Below are 16,954 nucleotides of genomic sequence, written 5' to 3'. Positions count from 1 at the left end.
AGGAGGAATAGTAGGGAGCAGAGGACACCAGGAGAATGTGGCCCACAGACAGCAACTTGTCAAGGCTCGTAGGGGCTCACAGAAACTGAAGCAGCCATCACAGAGCCTGCATGGGTGTGCACAGGTCCTCTGCACATACATATGGTAGTTAGCTTGGTGTTTTTGTGGGACTCCTAACAGTGGGAGTAGAGGTGTCTCAGACTCTTTCATCTGCTCTTAGGATCCTTTTCCTCCTCTTGGGTCACCTGGCCCAGTCTTGACATAAAGGTTTCTGGGTAGTTTTCTGTATCTTGCTATGCCATGTTCAGTTGACATCCCTGAGAGGCCTGATCTTCTCTGAAGGGAAACTGGGGGAGGAGTGGACCTGGTGGGGAAATGTGAGGGAGCAGGACTTGGAGGAGTGGGGGGAGGGGAAACTGTGCTTGGAATGTATTGAAAACAAACAAACCAGAAATCATAAAAAAATAAAATATAGCATCTACTTATACTCAGAGCACACAAATGCCCATATATGCGTGTGTGTCTCTGTCTCTGTCTCTGTATTGTGTGTAATTTTATGTAAAATTATATGAGTCCTTAGGGCTTTCTCAAACTTCCTTAGAGTCACTAGCACATCCCATCAGGAAGCTCACGAGTTTATTGGTCTGGTCACTCTTCGCGAACTTACCATCTTTTTGCACATGTGCATTTGTTTGTGTCATGTGCATGTATAAGTATGTGTGTTTGCACACGTGTGAAAGTCCCGGACTGCCTTCGGGTGTCTTCCACCCTCATTCTCTACCATGTGGATTGGAGGTCTCTTGCTAAACCTGGAGCTGTTTTGTCTAGTTTTGCTACCTGGCTTGCTCTGGGCGCCACCACCTCAGCCCTCATGCTGGAATTACAGGAAACCACCCAGCACCAAACAGATCCTTGGTATATTTTAGTCTTCTGTGTTCAAGTATTCCAATTTAGTCAGTTGCAGCATTCAAGGTACAGAAATTGATTTTAATGAAGCTCAAGCTTTTTCTTTTATCATTGAGTACCTTACTTTTGCTGTGACGTCAGAGAAACCATTGCAATCCACTTGTGAACACTTCTTACTGCTTCCCTGTCAGAGTTTTATGGTGTTTCCTCTTACTTTTAGGTCATTTATGCATTTTGGGTTGATTTCTCGATTGTGTAAGCCGAACAGATTGCTTCATTCTGGAGCATGAGGATATCTGGTTTTTCTACCACCATGTGTTGAAAGCACTGTCCTCTCCCTATTGACTGGACATGCCCTTCTGATAAAAAAAAAAAAAAAAATCATTTGACTATATATAGAAGGATTCATTTCTGGCCGATTTGTTCTATTTTGTTTGTCTGTGTATCTGTCATTTTCTACAGCTTTGCCCCAGCCTAATTTGATAAGTATATAAATATTTTTATTTTAAAACTTTGTGTCTTGGCTTTATGGCTTAGCTTTATTTTTTTATCAGCTTTATTGGTTTTCGTATTTTTATCATCGTGATTAATAATCATACCATTAGTGATACTGGAAATAAAGCTCAGTGATACTTACCTAGGAAATCGGGCTTTATTAGGGTTAGTTACCCTGATAACAAAGTGTCTTGACAGTTAGTAAAATAGTATGACCTTTAAGATGCACAGAAACTGGAACTGCCATCCTCTTTTGTCCTAATTAGGTGTCTACTTGCTGTGATAAATTCCATGACCCTTCTTTCAATGTATAGGTTTAGTCCATCATGAAGGGAAATCAGGACAGGAACCCAAGGCAGGAACCTGGATTCAGAAATTGCTTACTGTCTTGTTTTTGTGGCTTGATCAGCTTGCTTTTTTTATATACTCAAGGACCACCCAAATGCACACACGTACATATCCATGTAAGCATAGAAATAAATAACACACACCTCTCTTCCACATCAAAAAAAGAAAAAGAATGAAGGAAGGAAATTGTAATGAGTTTTCATTAGCCTCCTGCCAGCCCCCTCCTAACTCCTTCAATGCTATTCTAGAACCCGACTAAGGCAAATTATCAAAGAAAGTGTTTATTTTGAGGCTCACAGTTCCAGAGGGTTTGCTTCAGTCCTGAGGGTCAGTTTAATGGCCAAACTCCTTTCATATTTCCCATACTATGAGACCAAAGAAGTCAGAAGTCTATGGAGCTGGTGAAGTTAACTGCAGGAGTGGAGTTTCGGTGTCCAGGTCTACAGCCCTGAGGAGACCCCACCCCTAAGGGGTCCTTCGGAAGAAAAAATGGATCTCCATACAGCTGAGGAAGGCTCCTCACTATGCTCCCTTCACTCCCTTTTGGAAGGGTAATTGAATGGTAATTTTGGAATGGCCATTGAATGTTGAAAGTATAGAATCTGCTTTACTTTTTGTTTTTTATTTTCCAGGGGTTTAGAGTTACGAGACTGCCTTGAGTTTCAGAAGAGGGCGTTGGACTTTGAAGCAGGGTTGAGACTGTGGAAGACTGTGCACTTTTGAAGTAGGACTAACTGCATTTTGCATTGTGATATGGCTACAAACCGACGGCTGCCAGGGAGTAGAATGTGGTGGTTGGAATGAGAATGCCCCCTGCAGGCTCATATGTTTTAACTCTTGACCTCCGGTTAGTGGAACTGTCTGAAGAGGACTAGGGGCATTGGAGTAGTGGGAGCGAAAGTGGCCTTGTTGGAGAAGGTGTGTCACCAATGGTCGTCTTTGATGTTTCAAAATCCCACACCAGGCCCAGTCTCTCTCTCTCTTTCTCTCTCCCTCCTTCCCTCCTTCTCCTATCCCCTTCCTCTCCCCCTTCCTCCCCTCTTTCTTGTCTATCTGCTTCACACCATGAGGATCATGAACTACCCTCTAGTATGGTAACCAAGATCCAAATCAAGCGTCTTCCTTTATTACAGTTGTTGGGGTCATGGCGTCTCTTCTCTTCAATGGAATTAAGACCCTCCTGGATCTGAGGTTTGTGGCCTCCAAATTGTGGGCCAGGCTTTATCTCTACAGACACTGCCTGTCCCTCCTTTTCTGTATTACCTCTTCTGAGGTCTCTGTTCATGCTCCTCATTCTTGCCTTGGAGACTCTCCCTCCCTCTCAAAATGTTTTTTGTTTTTTTTTTTTTAATTTTTAAGAAAAATATTTAGTGTGGGGATGCTGGTGCGGTAGTTCCATGGTTAAGAGCACTTGTTGCTATTCCAAGGACCCAGGTTCGATTCCCATCACCCACCTGAGGACTAATATCTGTTTGTAACTACAGCTTAAAGGGATACACTGCCCTCTTCTGGCCTCTGCAGGCACTGCATGCACGTGGTACACAGATTCACAAGCAGGCAAACAATCACCCATACACTTAGAATAGAAACAAATAAATTATTTAAAAAATCTTTTGAACTGAATTATGTATAATCATTTATTTCCTTATTGGTTTTGTGATATTTTCTGTTTTGCTGAAATTTGAACATTAGTTATTATTGTATAATTCACTTCAGGAAGCTTTGCCTGTCTGTAGAGCCATCAACTTCAACTTTTTGTCATTCTTTTTGTAGAACTGGAGCTAGAAATTAGGACCTGGGGTATGCTAGGGAGGCGAGTGTTGTACCAGTGGGCAGCAGCCCTTGCCTTGTGTCTTTTTGATTGTTCATGTTTCTAAGACTCAAACAAAGCAAGACCACTAGTGTTAAGCCCCTTTTGCTCCATGTCAGCCTTGACGTCTCGATGGTCCTCTTCTCCTGTCTACTTTTCCTCTGGCTCTTCATCATGCCACCATACTTCTTGCCCCTCCCCATGTGTCCCCAGCCTCAGGGCCTGGATCAATGGCCTCGCTCACATAGACAAGTGTCCCATCACTGGGCTACATCCTCAGGCTTGATTTCCTGTCGTAGAGATAGTAATGTCTGATTGTTGCGTACTTGATTCATGGGTAGTCTTGGTCTGGTGTGTGAGGAAAACACTCACACCCATGTTAAAACATAGTGCAGCAGCACAGTGGAGAACGTGGAGTTTGTTCTTGCCTCTCCAGGCTGCAAACAGAACCCCCATTCCAGCTGAGGGAGATGCACTGTTGCCAAGGTGACACAGGGCCAGGAACCAGCACCAGAAGGCCAGTATGGAGGGAGCAACCTCACTCAGGTCCAAGAATCATTAACCAGGAGGGAGCCCACTCTGAATACAGGGAGATACAGCTACCAAGATCTACCTGCTGTTTTCCTTGCTTCCCCAGCATCATTGCCAGGCAGGGTTTCATCTGGAAGCGTTCTCTGACCAGTCTGAACTGGCTTGGGTGCATTTTCTACAGAGTGGAAATTTCTCTGCTGCTATTCCACTTTTGCTTAAGTTTTGTGCAGATATGGCCTTAAGACTGACTGTTGAAGACCTGTGCCTTTTGTGTGTGCCAGACAGCCTGTGGAGGCTTGTGTGTGTCTACCTGCAGCTTGTGTACTGGGCTGCCTGAGTGGTTGGGGAGGATGATACTTACTGGACACATACAGAGTCCTTCTTGCTCTGGTTCCCAGATGGCAGCAGTACAGGAGCTGCTCATTGCAGCATCAGGACCAGTCTCAGGGGCAGAGACTGGGCAGTGATAGCAGCTACTGGCTGAGTCTGTTCCAGCAGTATCCACTCCCTGGGCACTCCATGGCTGCTCCATGGGGCGCCTTTCAGCCAGGGCTCTCAGGTCAACAAGAGCTCTTGGTCTCTTGCCATAAATGCAGTGTAACTCAGGCTTGTCACCTGAGTATAGGAATGGGGCAAGGAAGGAACTCTCAGCCTCTGGGTCCTTATGCACATCTGGATGCATGCACACACAGCAGGGGTGAAGATAGGAGACAATATATCAGCTCCTGTGTCAAGTAATTTATCTGTATCACCTCCTCCTGAGGAATTGAAGATGAGGAAATAAGGTACACTTTTGGCTAATTGAGTTTCTCCAGGCCACTCAGCAAATAAGTGGCCTAGTGTGGATGTATCTCGCTCCAAATCCCGTGTTGATTTTCATTGTGTTGTCTTCCTGCTTCTGCCTCTAGAAGGTTTTGGAACCATTAATAATAACATTGTTATTACTAATACTATTATATTAGCACATTACTATAATATATTAATAATAAATATTAATGTGTTATCATAATATATTAGTAATGACTATTGGTATGTCATAAAATATTAACATTTATTATAATGTATTAATAGTAAAATTATGTAATAACAATCTTCCTTACCTATCACTACCTCACGGAACACATCTTCAGCATTGTTATGACCCTGTGTTATCATCACTGACATCCCTGTCCTCTGCCGCATCAACGTCATCTCCCTCCTCACCACAGCAGCAGCATGACTGTTACCAATATCAGCACTGTTGTTGCAATTAATACCATCACCACAGACACCATCACCACAGACACATTGCCAGTTTGCCGCTGAAGCTTCAAGACAGCAACACAAAAGCACACCATCAACAGCCCCACAGGGTGCTGACGCCCACTCACAGGGCTTGAGGGAGTCTTTGGGGCGGGAGGCCCACACCTGTGGTCACTCCTGGCATCAAAGAGTTGTGATTTGTGATCCAGGGAGGGCGTCACCGACATCCTTTCTCCAGTTCAGAAGTTCCTTCCACCAAAACGGAAAAAAAGCAGAGCCGCTAAACGTCCATTCTTTCACTGTTCCAGCCCAAACTTGGGTGAAACATCTACAAATAAGAGCTGTGAAAAACAGACTCGGGAGAAGCGCGCACCCTGCTTATATTCCTTCGGGGCACTGTATCTTCAGTGTGGAAAAAAAAAAGTAAAAATTAAAACCTACAACCTGATGGCTTCACCTGAAGAATTGTGCCATGCACAGTGCCTCCGGAGCACTCGCACACAGCTCAGGCCTCGGCTCTTAAATGCTCCAAATTCGCCTGCTCTATCGATGAACTTCTCCTTCGATGCAGTGCTGGCCAAGCTTTTTTCAGTCTCTTTTCACAAGAGGACACCACCGGGTCCAAAAGACCTATGGCACCCTCCGTGGAAGATCTCCTGTGTCTGTGTAGAAGTCCTGAAGAAAGGCGGGGTGCCTGAGACAAGGACACTGGTCTATTTCCATCACCTCCTTCACATCTTCGATGCAGTAGGAAAGCACTCACGCCTGGTTTCAAAGCAGCTTTATAGACATGAATATATTTCCCATCTATTCAAACCTTCAGATCAGCAGTCTCTGGGCTATCAAAGTCTTCCCTTGGGGACTCTGTGGCTGTTAAGAAGTCTTCATGCTTTGCAGATGGAAGGCACCCGGTAATGGCAGAGGCAGCAGGATGGGCTAAAGCATCTTCAGCTGCAGGAGGAGCAGGTGAAGGGGGAAGGGTCATGGATCCATCAGCTCTGGCCACACACTGTACTCATGTGCTCCCTGGGTTCTGGCAGCAGGTGTGTGGGCAGAGTGACGGGCTGACAATCCTTTCTTTTCTACCAAGATACGTGCTGGGCTTAGTGGGTTATTTTTATTGCTAGTTCCCAGCTGCCTGTGTTATTAGCTCCCCAGGCATAGAGCAAGCTAGAATTAGAGTTAGGATATATGCACAGCTAGAAGGAATTTGGTCCACACACATTTGGGTGCAGAATTGCCATTATCACTGGGGTCAGCCAGTTGCCATAGTTTCTCAAGCCTATCTGCCCATGTTCATTGCAGCCATATACCTCACCATTGTCCAGAATAGCCATGAATGACATATAACCATAGGCAACATCAACCACCCTCTTGGTATGTAGCTGGTTTGCAGTAACTCTTCCAGGAGGTGGCTGATTTGATGTAGATCCTGACCACCACCTCCCAACGCCGGGCCACAGTGGGTATAGCTGCAAGAGAGTACCTCTCCATCAGCTGCGAGAGCCATCGACCAATGAGAGGCACAAGCTAATTCAGCTGCCTGCTTGATCAGCAGAGACAGGGATGGCAGCAGCGCCTTAATGGATGGAACCATTCCCCAGCTAGCTCTGCCCATTATCACCACTTCCCTTTCGGTGCTTAGGAGAAGTGGGGGCCCCTTCCATAACCAAGCCTTTTGATCTTGTTTTTACATAGGGCACCAGTGTGCGCCGGTTATCTCCAGTTCTGAGACAGTTATTACAGTTCAGTCCAAAGACAGAGACCTCATCATGGTTAATGACATAGCTCACCTTGTTGGCTGAGTTGCCGAAGACACACACTTTTCTAATCGATAGTTTCCTGGGGCAAGAGCAGAGTGGAGACTGGCCTCTCTCCCGCGATCACCTTGACCTACCTTGTGTGGTGCTTCTACACTAAATGAAATTTCCACTTTCTTTCTCTAATCAAAGTTGCTGGAATTTATTGTTGAAATGTTCGTGAAAGGCTCATGTATTAAGGGTATTGGTCCCAGGCCTGTGGCATTGTCAGAAGGTGGTACAACCTTTAGGAGGATGTCTACTGGGGAGGAGGCTAGGTTACTGATGATGGAAAGAGATGGGGCCACGTCCTCTTCCTCTCTCTCTTTGCTTCCTTGCTACCACAGAGTACACCTGTGGGCACTGCGGGGAGCAGACCAGCAACACTGCTTCCCACCGAGGTGTGGCCATTTCACGCTGCTGCGGACAGCAGTCTGAGAAGTTTCAGAGGCCTCGACTCAGTTAAAACCAAGTTCTTGGCTTTCTTGCAGAATAGAGTCTCAAGGTAAGCCATTCTGAAGCAGAAATGGAGTTCACTGAAGGGAACTTTAACATAGGTTTGAGTTTGGAAGGTTAGCAGAGAGACATACCTGAGGACACAGGTCTGCGGGGCTCAAGGGAGGGGCACACTTCATTGTCTTTGCAGTAGGATATGGATGGCTTTTGAAGCTATTATCTGAGAGTTGAAGACTTTCAATGAGATGAAAGGATGGCTCCTGGGGTGAATGGACAGGATGACAGTTGATAAGGTAAAAAGCCCAGATCAGGGATGGAAGAAGCTAGGATATCTTCACTGTAAACATAAATGGCTAGTTCTGTTTTCAAGGTTTCCAGAAAAAATTCAGGAAAGGAGAAAAGGCCCCACCCTAAGATATGTATGTTCAGGCTGCAAGCCTGGCTTCTTCCTATCTTAATGTTTTTAATTTGAAAATGTTTTAAAAATATTGTCCACATCATCAACATTCACAGACAATGTTAATTGTGATAATGTTCTTGATTTTCTACTGGCCAGGGGCTACACCCACACTCTAAAGCAATGGACTCCTTTCCCTCCCTATGTCTCTCTCCATAAACTTCCCCTTTTACACCCTGCCTCATACCCACATGGTGCACTCTGCCCCAACAGGCCCAAAGCAACAGGGCCAAGTGACCATGGACTGAAATTCCTGAAACTATGAGTCAAAATAAACCTTTGCCTTGTAAAACACTTCATCACAGCCATAGAGAGCTGAGAGACATGTGAAATATTTTCTCTGCACACGGCCCGGTACCCCTGTTCTCGTTCCTCCCTGCCTACCTTTTAGGTTCTCCGAGCTCCAGCTGTCTCAGGCCCTTTCTATTTCCCTACATGGTGGATGACCCTTGTTGCCTTAGGGCATTGCTCTTTCTTTAACACATCTGCTCAGTTATATCTTTGCCAAAGTACTTCTTCTGAAGTGTCCCTTGACCCTCAGACCCCAGTTCCCTTCTTCAGAGTGATGTATTACCCTTCATCCCTTTCATCACATTAACCCACAACTTATCTTAATCTCCTGTCATATGATTTATTCCTAGCTTTACTATCAGGACCTGTTTGGTGAAGGCAGACTTCACTCTCAGCCTGCTCTGCGTGCAGTACATCCAAGAGCCTGGCATAGAGAGGTCAGGGTCAGACTAAAGCTTGATGTGGCTAGTTCTCAAGGCCAGGGAATTTAAACAAAAGCAAAAGATGAGGAGCTTGGCCTGAGAGATGGCTCAATAGTTGAGAGACCTGGGTTCAAAAACCCACGTTCAATTCCCAGCCCCCACATGACAGCTCACAATGGTCTGTAACTCCAGTTCTAGGGGACCCAAGATAACCTCTGGACCTTCATGGGCACCAGGAAATCACATGGTGCGCTTACAGAGATTCAGGCAGCACACTCATACACATAAAATAATCAATAAATCTAGAAGGAAAAAAGATCAGAAGAAAATTCTAATGAAAGGCTGTTTTTGAGCAGAGTTTGAGGAAGGTCTGACACTAGGGCTGGAGGGATGTCTCAAGGCTGAGAGTGTTTGTTTTCCCAGACAAACCAAGTTCAGGTCCCAGCACCCATGTTGGTAGTTGCTTGTAACTTCAGCTCCAAAGGACTTTCTTTGGACTTTCCCACACTTTCTTCTGGTCTCTATGGTCACTAGTACTCTCATGCACATAATCACATACATACGCATGGTTTAAAACATACTTTTTTTTTTTTATTTAAAAAGAAAGGCCCAATACTTCCCATGAGTCACGCTGGCTCTGGCAGGCAGGAGGGAGGCGAGCAGCCTAACCGGAGTGCAGCCAGACCAAGCTCAGTACCTGCGAGCATGGACCAGGCACCTAAAGGGCTGGTGAGCTGCAGGAAGCAGAAGTTGCATCCATCTGTTGGTCCAGATTCAGGGAGAAGGGCTGCTCTTCCACACGTGCCGAAGTCTTTGGCAGTGTGAGAGACGTTCTGCCGGGCCGGGCCTGAACTGGTCTGGAGACTTGGTGGAACTTTGAGGCTTTTGGGCAACTTTAGAATCAGCCAATTTCCTGTGCACGTTAAAGAGTGTTGCAATGTTGACTTCCCTCCTGTATAAAATTTAATATTTACTGCTAAAGGCAGATTAGTTCCGGCAGCTCACAAATCCCTTCATTACGTTCTCTTCCTCATCTCCTGCTCACACATATCTCTAGATCCTTCCAGCACTGAGCTCCTTTTTGAGAGGTCACGCTAGGATTTCATGTGGATTCCTAAGCAACTCTGAATATTCTAGCTTCAAACCCCACCAGTGTGGCATATATGGCTAGTGAAAGGACAATGAAGCAGGACCCCTTTTTGAGAGACCCTACATCTCCCTTTCTTGCTGGTTTTCTTTCTTTATCGTAACCCTCATGGTTAAAAATAAATTAAAATTAAAAGTCTAAACCAATATCTCTTCATAAACTCGAGCTTGGCTTTATGCTGGCTTACAGTGAAATTCTTTTTTGTAGCAAAATCAAGAATCCAAACTCTAAAGATTAAATGAACACCTCAGGCTGTGAGCAGTCATTAGAGCAGTGTCTCTATCCCTACTGCCACTAGAAAAGGTGAATCAGGTGTGAGAAGGAGGTACAAAAAGTTATACATATGAGCACATAAGAAATCTGAAGGAAAAGCAAGTTGCTTTCAGATAAGAAATGATTTTAGACTATAAGTAAGTTTTATCACACAAGTTAAAAAAAAATTCCAGAATGGAAACAGATAAATGAGGACAAAGTCAGAAAATTAAAAACTTTATCATAAGGTTTACTTATAGATAATACGTATAAGATTAAGTTTCCCATAATTAAAAATTGCTTAGCACTCCTTAGGTCCAAGTGAAATACACTGATAAAAGAGAAACACATAGTGCTCTGCTTACAAACAATTACAGCCATAGCAGCAGTGGACACTTGCACAAGACCTGCACAAATAAATTCCAGCACAGAGGAGGGAGGACCTTCTGAGACCCAATTCTAGCTGAGGCTCTATGGGCAATTTGCTGACCGCTGTGGGGAAGGGCATCGCCTTTCTTTAGGAGTGTGGACACTGCTAACTTCCTCATGTCCCAGCAGAGAGCCACACATCCACGTCCATATGATAAACAAATAAACAAGTGAGGAGGATATGAAGTTGGGAGAGAACTATAATGGGGGTTCCTGAAGGGAACTGAGGGTATGTGTGTCTGTGTGTGTGTGAAGGATGAATAAAACCAAGATCGTTGTGTAGAGTACGCTTATGAACATTTCAAAGACTCAATAAAAAGGTGGGGTTTTTGTTTGCTTGTTTGTTATTTTAATTGTAGAGCTTTGGGATGGTTCGGTAGTTAAGAGTGGTTGCTGCTCTTCCAGGGGACTCACATTTGGTTCCCAGAGACCCACACTGGGCAGATGAAAATTGCCTGTAACTCTAGCTTCAGGAAGTCCATAATGCCGTCTTCTGAGTCTGTGGATTTGAGGCTGATGAGATGTTGCCATGGCGCTCCGGGTGATGAGACTTTGTGTTTTGAGTGCATATTCTAGCAGAACGAAACTGAGAAACTCTGGGATGCAGTGAATGCTTTTGCCGGAACCCCCCGCCCCCCGCCCTTCTCTCCCTACCCTCCCCCCCCCCGCCCCCATGGGAGAATTGTTTCTGTGAACGCCTGAGAGGGTACTGAGGACAACCAGCTCCAGTACCGACTGCCTCCCATGGACCTAGGTTTTCAGCACACTTGCTCGGCTCCCGCGAGGTCGGGGTGGGAGAGGAGATGTTCCCTAGAGGCAGTTTGCCAGAGTCAGCGGTTGTCTGCACGTGCTTTCGGTCCTGTCTGGGACCCAGACACAGGCCGGCCAGATGCTATGTGGGGCGCTAGGGCCCAGAAATCGGGCTCAGACCGGTCCGGGGCCTGTCTTCTGGCTTCTCTGCTCTGGCTGAGCTTCCTGCCTCAGCAGACCCGGGCCGCCAACATCTCTAGCGCTGCAAATATCACAGCCGCCCAGACTGCGCTATCCCTGTCGCAGGGTAAGGAAGCGGGAGGCAGGTTTTCAGTGGGTGTGTCCCCTCCCCTCCCCTCCCCTCGGAACACGGGCAGCTGGGAGGGCCTGCAGGCCTTTGCATCGAAAGGGAGGGCCTTAAGACTAGGGACTTATACACTGCAGCCCTCTCCTCTGCCCGCTTTTGTCCATTGACCTCGTTTCCTCAGCTCAGGGTCAGGATTGTAGGGCTGTACTACGGTATTCTTGGGTTGGGGTGGGAGGACATACCTTGGCCCTGAAAAATGATGGCCCCTGTCAGCCTTAGCGTCTGCCTCTTCAGAGCTGTGCTCGCTAAGTTAATGAGGTTCTAGGAGCTCCTGGCAGCACCCTCCTCCCTGCCCCCATCTCTGTTCTGTGATCCTTGCTGAGAGGAAGCCTAATCCAACCCTCCCCGTCATTCAGGATGCTCTTTGTCACATGAGCCTTGCCACGCCCCTCCCGACCTTGGAGGAGAGGCCTCTGTGTCCCCTGAGTCCTGCTGATGCTAACACTTGGGGCACCAAGCAAATGCATCCTGAATGCAGGTGCCTCGCGGCTGCGATTGTCTCCACAGTATGTGGCAAGAGCAAATTCCAAGGGAAGATCTTTGGTGGTCAGAAGGCAGGTTCTGAGCGGTGGCCGTGGCAGGCCAGTCTGCGCTTGTATGGCTCGCACATCTGTGGAGCAGTTCTCATCGACAAAAACTGGGTAGCTGGCGCTGCCCACTGCTTTCAAAGGTGCGTGTTCCCTCCCTGGGGCCCTTCTGCTGGGAAGGGGGTCAGGAGAGGGTCACTAGGACCGGGAAAAGTGAAGGAGGCATGGCCGCCATTCCCCTTTAGGCTGTGTTCTGGGATAGCCTGCTGCCAGCAGGAGGCCTCCTGCGCCATTGCCCTGCCCTTGAGTGGTGTCTTTCACCAGGATTGCCGTCCTTGCTCATCAGCTGACACCATCTCCTGCTGGTCTGGGTCGCATATTTTGTCTCTCCCCTTCCCAGAGACTCCACTAACTACTGTGGTTGCCGCAGTGACACACGCGTTAGCTTTAACCTGCTAACAGAAACACTCTCCTCCGTTGTGCCCGTACATCAGTGCTGGAAAACGGGTTTCGTTCTGAAGGGGTCGGTCACCTCCAGTCTCGTCTCTTCTCTTTCACGAATGTTACAGATCAAAACTCTTTTCCATTTGAGCTTACTTCATAACCGTCGGCTGTTTCCCTCTAGACAAGCCCTGCGGGTGGCAACGGGCCTGGCTTCTCCTGGAACTACTGTTCCCTTGTCCTAACCTAGCCAGACGATCCCATGCTTAGTGAAAGGGACAATCCCAGACTCCTATTCCCAAGGCTAGAGACAGTTGGGATGTCTCCTGCATCCGCTTGCCCGGGCTCTCTGCAGGCTCCATCCAGGGCATGTTCCTTGAAGTTCATTTGGATTCAGGCACAGCTACATTGGAGCATAGTCCTTCCCAGGGGCATCTGGGTACCGTGTGTGTGTGTGTGTGTGTGTGTGTGTGTGTGTGTGTGTGTACACCAGTACAATCAACCAGATGCACCTGTGCTCACTGTGTCCCCGAAAGGAGCAAGGAGGATAAATTACTGCATATTTTACATTTACATATTCAGCAGCATGTGTGCCAGGCCTGATGTGGAGGACCTATGAGACCCACCTATGGGGAAAGTGAGGCAGAGGCCACTTCCCATGGTGACAGACCATCTAGGCATGTCAAGGAGATGCCATGAGTCATACAGCTGGAAGGGCCCTGGGGGAAGGGAATTCAGGCATGTGGACTGGGCGTGTAAGAGAGCCACGTTAATGGACACACACACGGGCTAAAATATAACTTGTGTTCCAGAAACAGCAATTTTTTACTTATTCTTCCATTTCCTCCATAAATACATCTTGAATGCCCATGGTTATGGTTAGGTAGGAAAATAATCTTGGGAAAAGACAGTGTGTGAGGTTTGAGGTAGGGCTCATGCCAGGCAGGAGGTGGGGGTCTTTGAGAAGGCCATATAGTTGTAAGGCAGAGCCGACAAGGTCTGAGTGTGTCTTTTCTCCTCCGAGATGAAGGGGTGCAGTCTGATGGTCCAGCCCAATCATGAGATTGACAGCCCCTTGAATTCTGGGATATCAGGAGCCTTCTGTCTCCTCAGGCTGTGTATGATCATCCTGTCCCTCAAGAGAAAAACAAAACAAAACAAAACAAAACACCCAAAAGAGACTCTTGAAAGGGAGACGAGACTGGGTGTGGCTGCCTGCAGGGTGGGTGGGCAGCACTCACCCAGCATTTACAGGAGGTCCTCCTTCCCCTGCGCTAGGTCTCACAACCCAAATGACTACCAGATCCTGCTGGGCTACACCAAGCTGAGCAGTCCCACCAAGTACAGCCGGCAGCTGTCGGTGAACAAGCTGATTGTTCACAAAGACTACGACAAATTACACCGCCAGGGAAGTGACATTGTCTTGATGCAGCTGCATTCGCCTGTGGAGTACAGCTCCCACATCTTCCCAGCCTGTGTCCCGAAGAAAGATATACAAATCCCCGAAAATAAGGCCTGCTGGGCAACTGGCTGGGGGCATCTCAGGGAGGATGGTGAGTACAGGAGACACATGCTTGAAGAGGGAGATGGGGGGGGAGGCCGGAGGCCTTCCCAGTGCCTGCGAACCCCACCTTCTGCTTCAGAAGCAAACCTCCCCTTCAGATGGGGCTTGCAGGCTCTTTGACTCAGAGCCCTTCAAGATTCGGGGTCCTGACTGTGGTTGACCCCCGTGCACTGCAAGGCTCCCCACAAGCAGTGGTTGCTCCACCCTGGCCAGGGATGACACTGACCATCCTTCAAGAGATAAAAGCAACCGGCTCTCCCTGGCAAGGGGCAGGTTGGGCTGTTTAACTGGGGATCAGTCACCTCTCTGAACCTCACTGCTCATCCCCTAAGGCAAGGAAGCCTCTTTCACCAGCTTTTACAACTGGCCCCGTGTACTCGTGGTTCTGAATCCATGGACCCAGTCACCCGGGGACCAAAAGCCTCAGTGTTGGGGACTGACATTCTCCTTGTCCTTATTCTCTAAGCAATACAGAACTGTGACTGTCTCTGTCCCATTTGCCTCACGTCAGACATTGTGTTGTCTAGACACAATTTTAAGTGTACAGGAAGGTGAGCCCAGGTTCTCTGTACACGCTTTGCAGAGAAAACTCAGTGTCTGTGGAGTCAGTCTGGGATCCTGGGCCACAGGAAAAGCCTGCTGACAGCAAGGGACAACTGTATCTGTCTAGACTGAGAGCACAGGACACCTGGGCAAGGACTTTACACAGGGCTGAATGCTTTTGATTTAAGACACTATAATGGCAAGTTAAATAAAGTAGATGTAAATTTGGCATGAAACTTAGGGCCACAGTCTAGCAAAGGAATGTTGAGGAAGGAGTTTCTCTGAGGTCAGGGCTAGGGTCCCCCTCCCTGCTCCTAGCTTCTAAGTGACAGTCACACAGGCTGCTCACCAGAAGAATGGTCCAGCAGCATTAGAATAGATGGACTTTCAGTCTCTTGACAGCCTATGTGAGGGCAGGTAGGGTCTCCTGGTCAGGTCAGGGGATGAGAGTGGAGACACAGAGGCAAAGTGTGACCGGGGCAGCTCTCTGTAAGAGACAGGACATCAGCCATCTTCTGTTAGGCCCTCTCCTGACCACAGTTGCTGGGCTTCCCCTCTGCCACATCTCACATCTGCTCCCCCTCCGGCAGTGAGCCATCCTTTGCCTGACGACCTCCATGAAGTGCAGCTAACCCTCATGGAAAACGACCTGTGTAAATCATTTTTCCCACCACCTCAGCCTGGCTCCACTAGCAGCTACTACATATACGATGACATGCTGTGTGCAGCTGACTATGAGATGACCAAATCCATCTGCGCCGTAAGTGAGACCTGCCCAGAGGCTCAGTCAGCTTTGCCACCCTGTACCCTCGGGTTGTCCCAGCCCCTCCCTTCTGCGTCTCCTCTGGACCTTGTCTTGTCCATTTGGTTCAGTCTTTAGAACACGTTGTGGAGGAGCTGCACTTTTGTACCGCCTGAGGGATTTTGAGAAGTTAATTCAGTGGGCCCGTGAGGTGGCTGTGTGGGCTTGCCACCGAGCCTGCTGGCCTGAACTTGACCCACCGCTCAGCCTACATGGTGGAAGGAGGGAAGCAGCTCCCGAAAGTGGCCCTCTGAGTTCCACATCCATGTCTAAAGCATGCAGGCATGCACGAATGTGCTCGAACACACACACACACACACACACACACACACAAGAATGCAGGCTTTTGCCTGATTGCTTTTTAGTCGGCAGGATGCTATCCAGCCATGGCACTATATGGAAACACTGCACACTCCTTTGTTCATTCTTCTCCTGGTGGCCTTTGACGGTTTCCGTGAGAGACCTTTGCAACAGCACTGCCATGAACATGCTGGAAGGGTCATCACGCTGGCAGCAGACTCACCATGCCACGAGACATGCATGTGTTTGTGTCTTGCACACACTCCAGGCAGCTCTCCAATGTGGCTGTGTAGAGATGCACACCCAACAGCAGCAAGCGTTCACATCGCTCCACACTGCTCCCATTCTTCGGGTTATCCGCCCATTGAACCAACACATGTGATTTTTCCTGTCCTTTTGTGTTTATTTGTTTTTCGAGGCGGAGTTTCTCTGTGTAGCCCTAGCTGTTCTGGAATACTCTCTGTAAACCAGGCTGGCCTCGAACTCACAGAAAACTGTCTGCCTCTGCCTCCTGAGCGCTGGGATTAAAGCTGTGCACCACCACTGCCCAGTTGTATGTGACTGCTTATTTGCATTTTTCTGGTGACTAATGAAGGTGTAAATGTTTTAATGTATTTTTCCCGTAAGTCTCTTCACAAGCTTGTGAGGCTGTTCTGCCACCAATGGGATCATGCAACTTTCATAATGATTCATAAGAACTCACATTTGGGGAATGAGCTCATGACTAGTTTGTGTGCAGTCTGTATTGTTTACCTTTAATGATGGGGAAAACTGATGCCAGAGAGGAACTGGGCAACTGGAAGTGTCTGGTGTGGCCCCCGTTTGCTCTGTCTTTTTCGCTCTCTTCCCTTGGCTATCTTCTTGGCTCAGGAACATACGACTTTACATCTTAGGAGTGCTTTCGCTGTTGTTGTTGCTGGTTTTGTTTGTTTCAAATCTACTTATCTATTCATCTGTTATCTATCTATCATCTATTTTGTCTATCTATTGAGATATCTATATAGATATAGATATCATATATATATGCCTAGATAGATAGATAGATAGATAGATAGATAGATAGATAGATAGATAG

General features: G+C 47.5%; 1 protein-coding gene and 1 pseudogene across 1 annotated transcript in view; one reads left to right on the top strand and one right to left on the bottom strand.

Moving 5' to 3' along the window:
- Positions 1-6,313: 6,313 nt before the first annotated feature.
- On the bottom strand, positions 6,314-7,766 carry LOC129677331 (RCC1 and BTB domain-containing protein 1-like; annotated as a pseudogene).
- A 3,713-nt stretch (positions 7,767-11,479) lies between these two features.
- LOC129677323 (serine protease 40-like) overlaps positions 11,480-16,954 on the top strand; it is a 7,182-nt gene continuing 1,707 nt past the window's right edge. The window contains exons 1-4 of the mRNA XM_055607969.1: positions 11,480-11,642; positions 12,210-12,372; positions 13,949-14,223; positions 15,368-15,537. Coding sequence (XP_055463944.1) covers positions 11,480-11,642; positions 12,210-12,372; positions 13,949-14,223; positions 15,368-15,537 — 771 coding nt within the window. The remainder of the gene's footprint in view (positions 11,643-12,209; positions 12,373-13,948; positions 14,224-15,367; positions 15,538-16,954) is intronic.

Source organism: Psammomys obesus, unplaced genomic scaffold (genome assembly GCF_907164565.1).
Source record: "Psammomys obesus unplaced genomic scaffold, mPsaObe1.curated_primary_1811, whole genome shotgun sequence".
NCBI classification, from domain to species: Eukaryota; Metazoa; Chordata; class Mammalia; order Rodentia; family Muridae; genus Psammomys; species Psammomys obesus.
The sequence above is the reverse complement of the archived record's forward strand: the minus strand, read 5'-3'. Positions and strand labels throughout refer to the sequence as shown.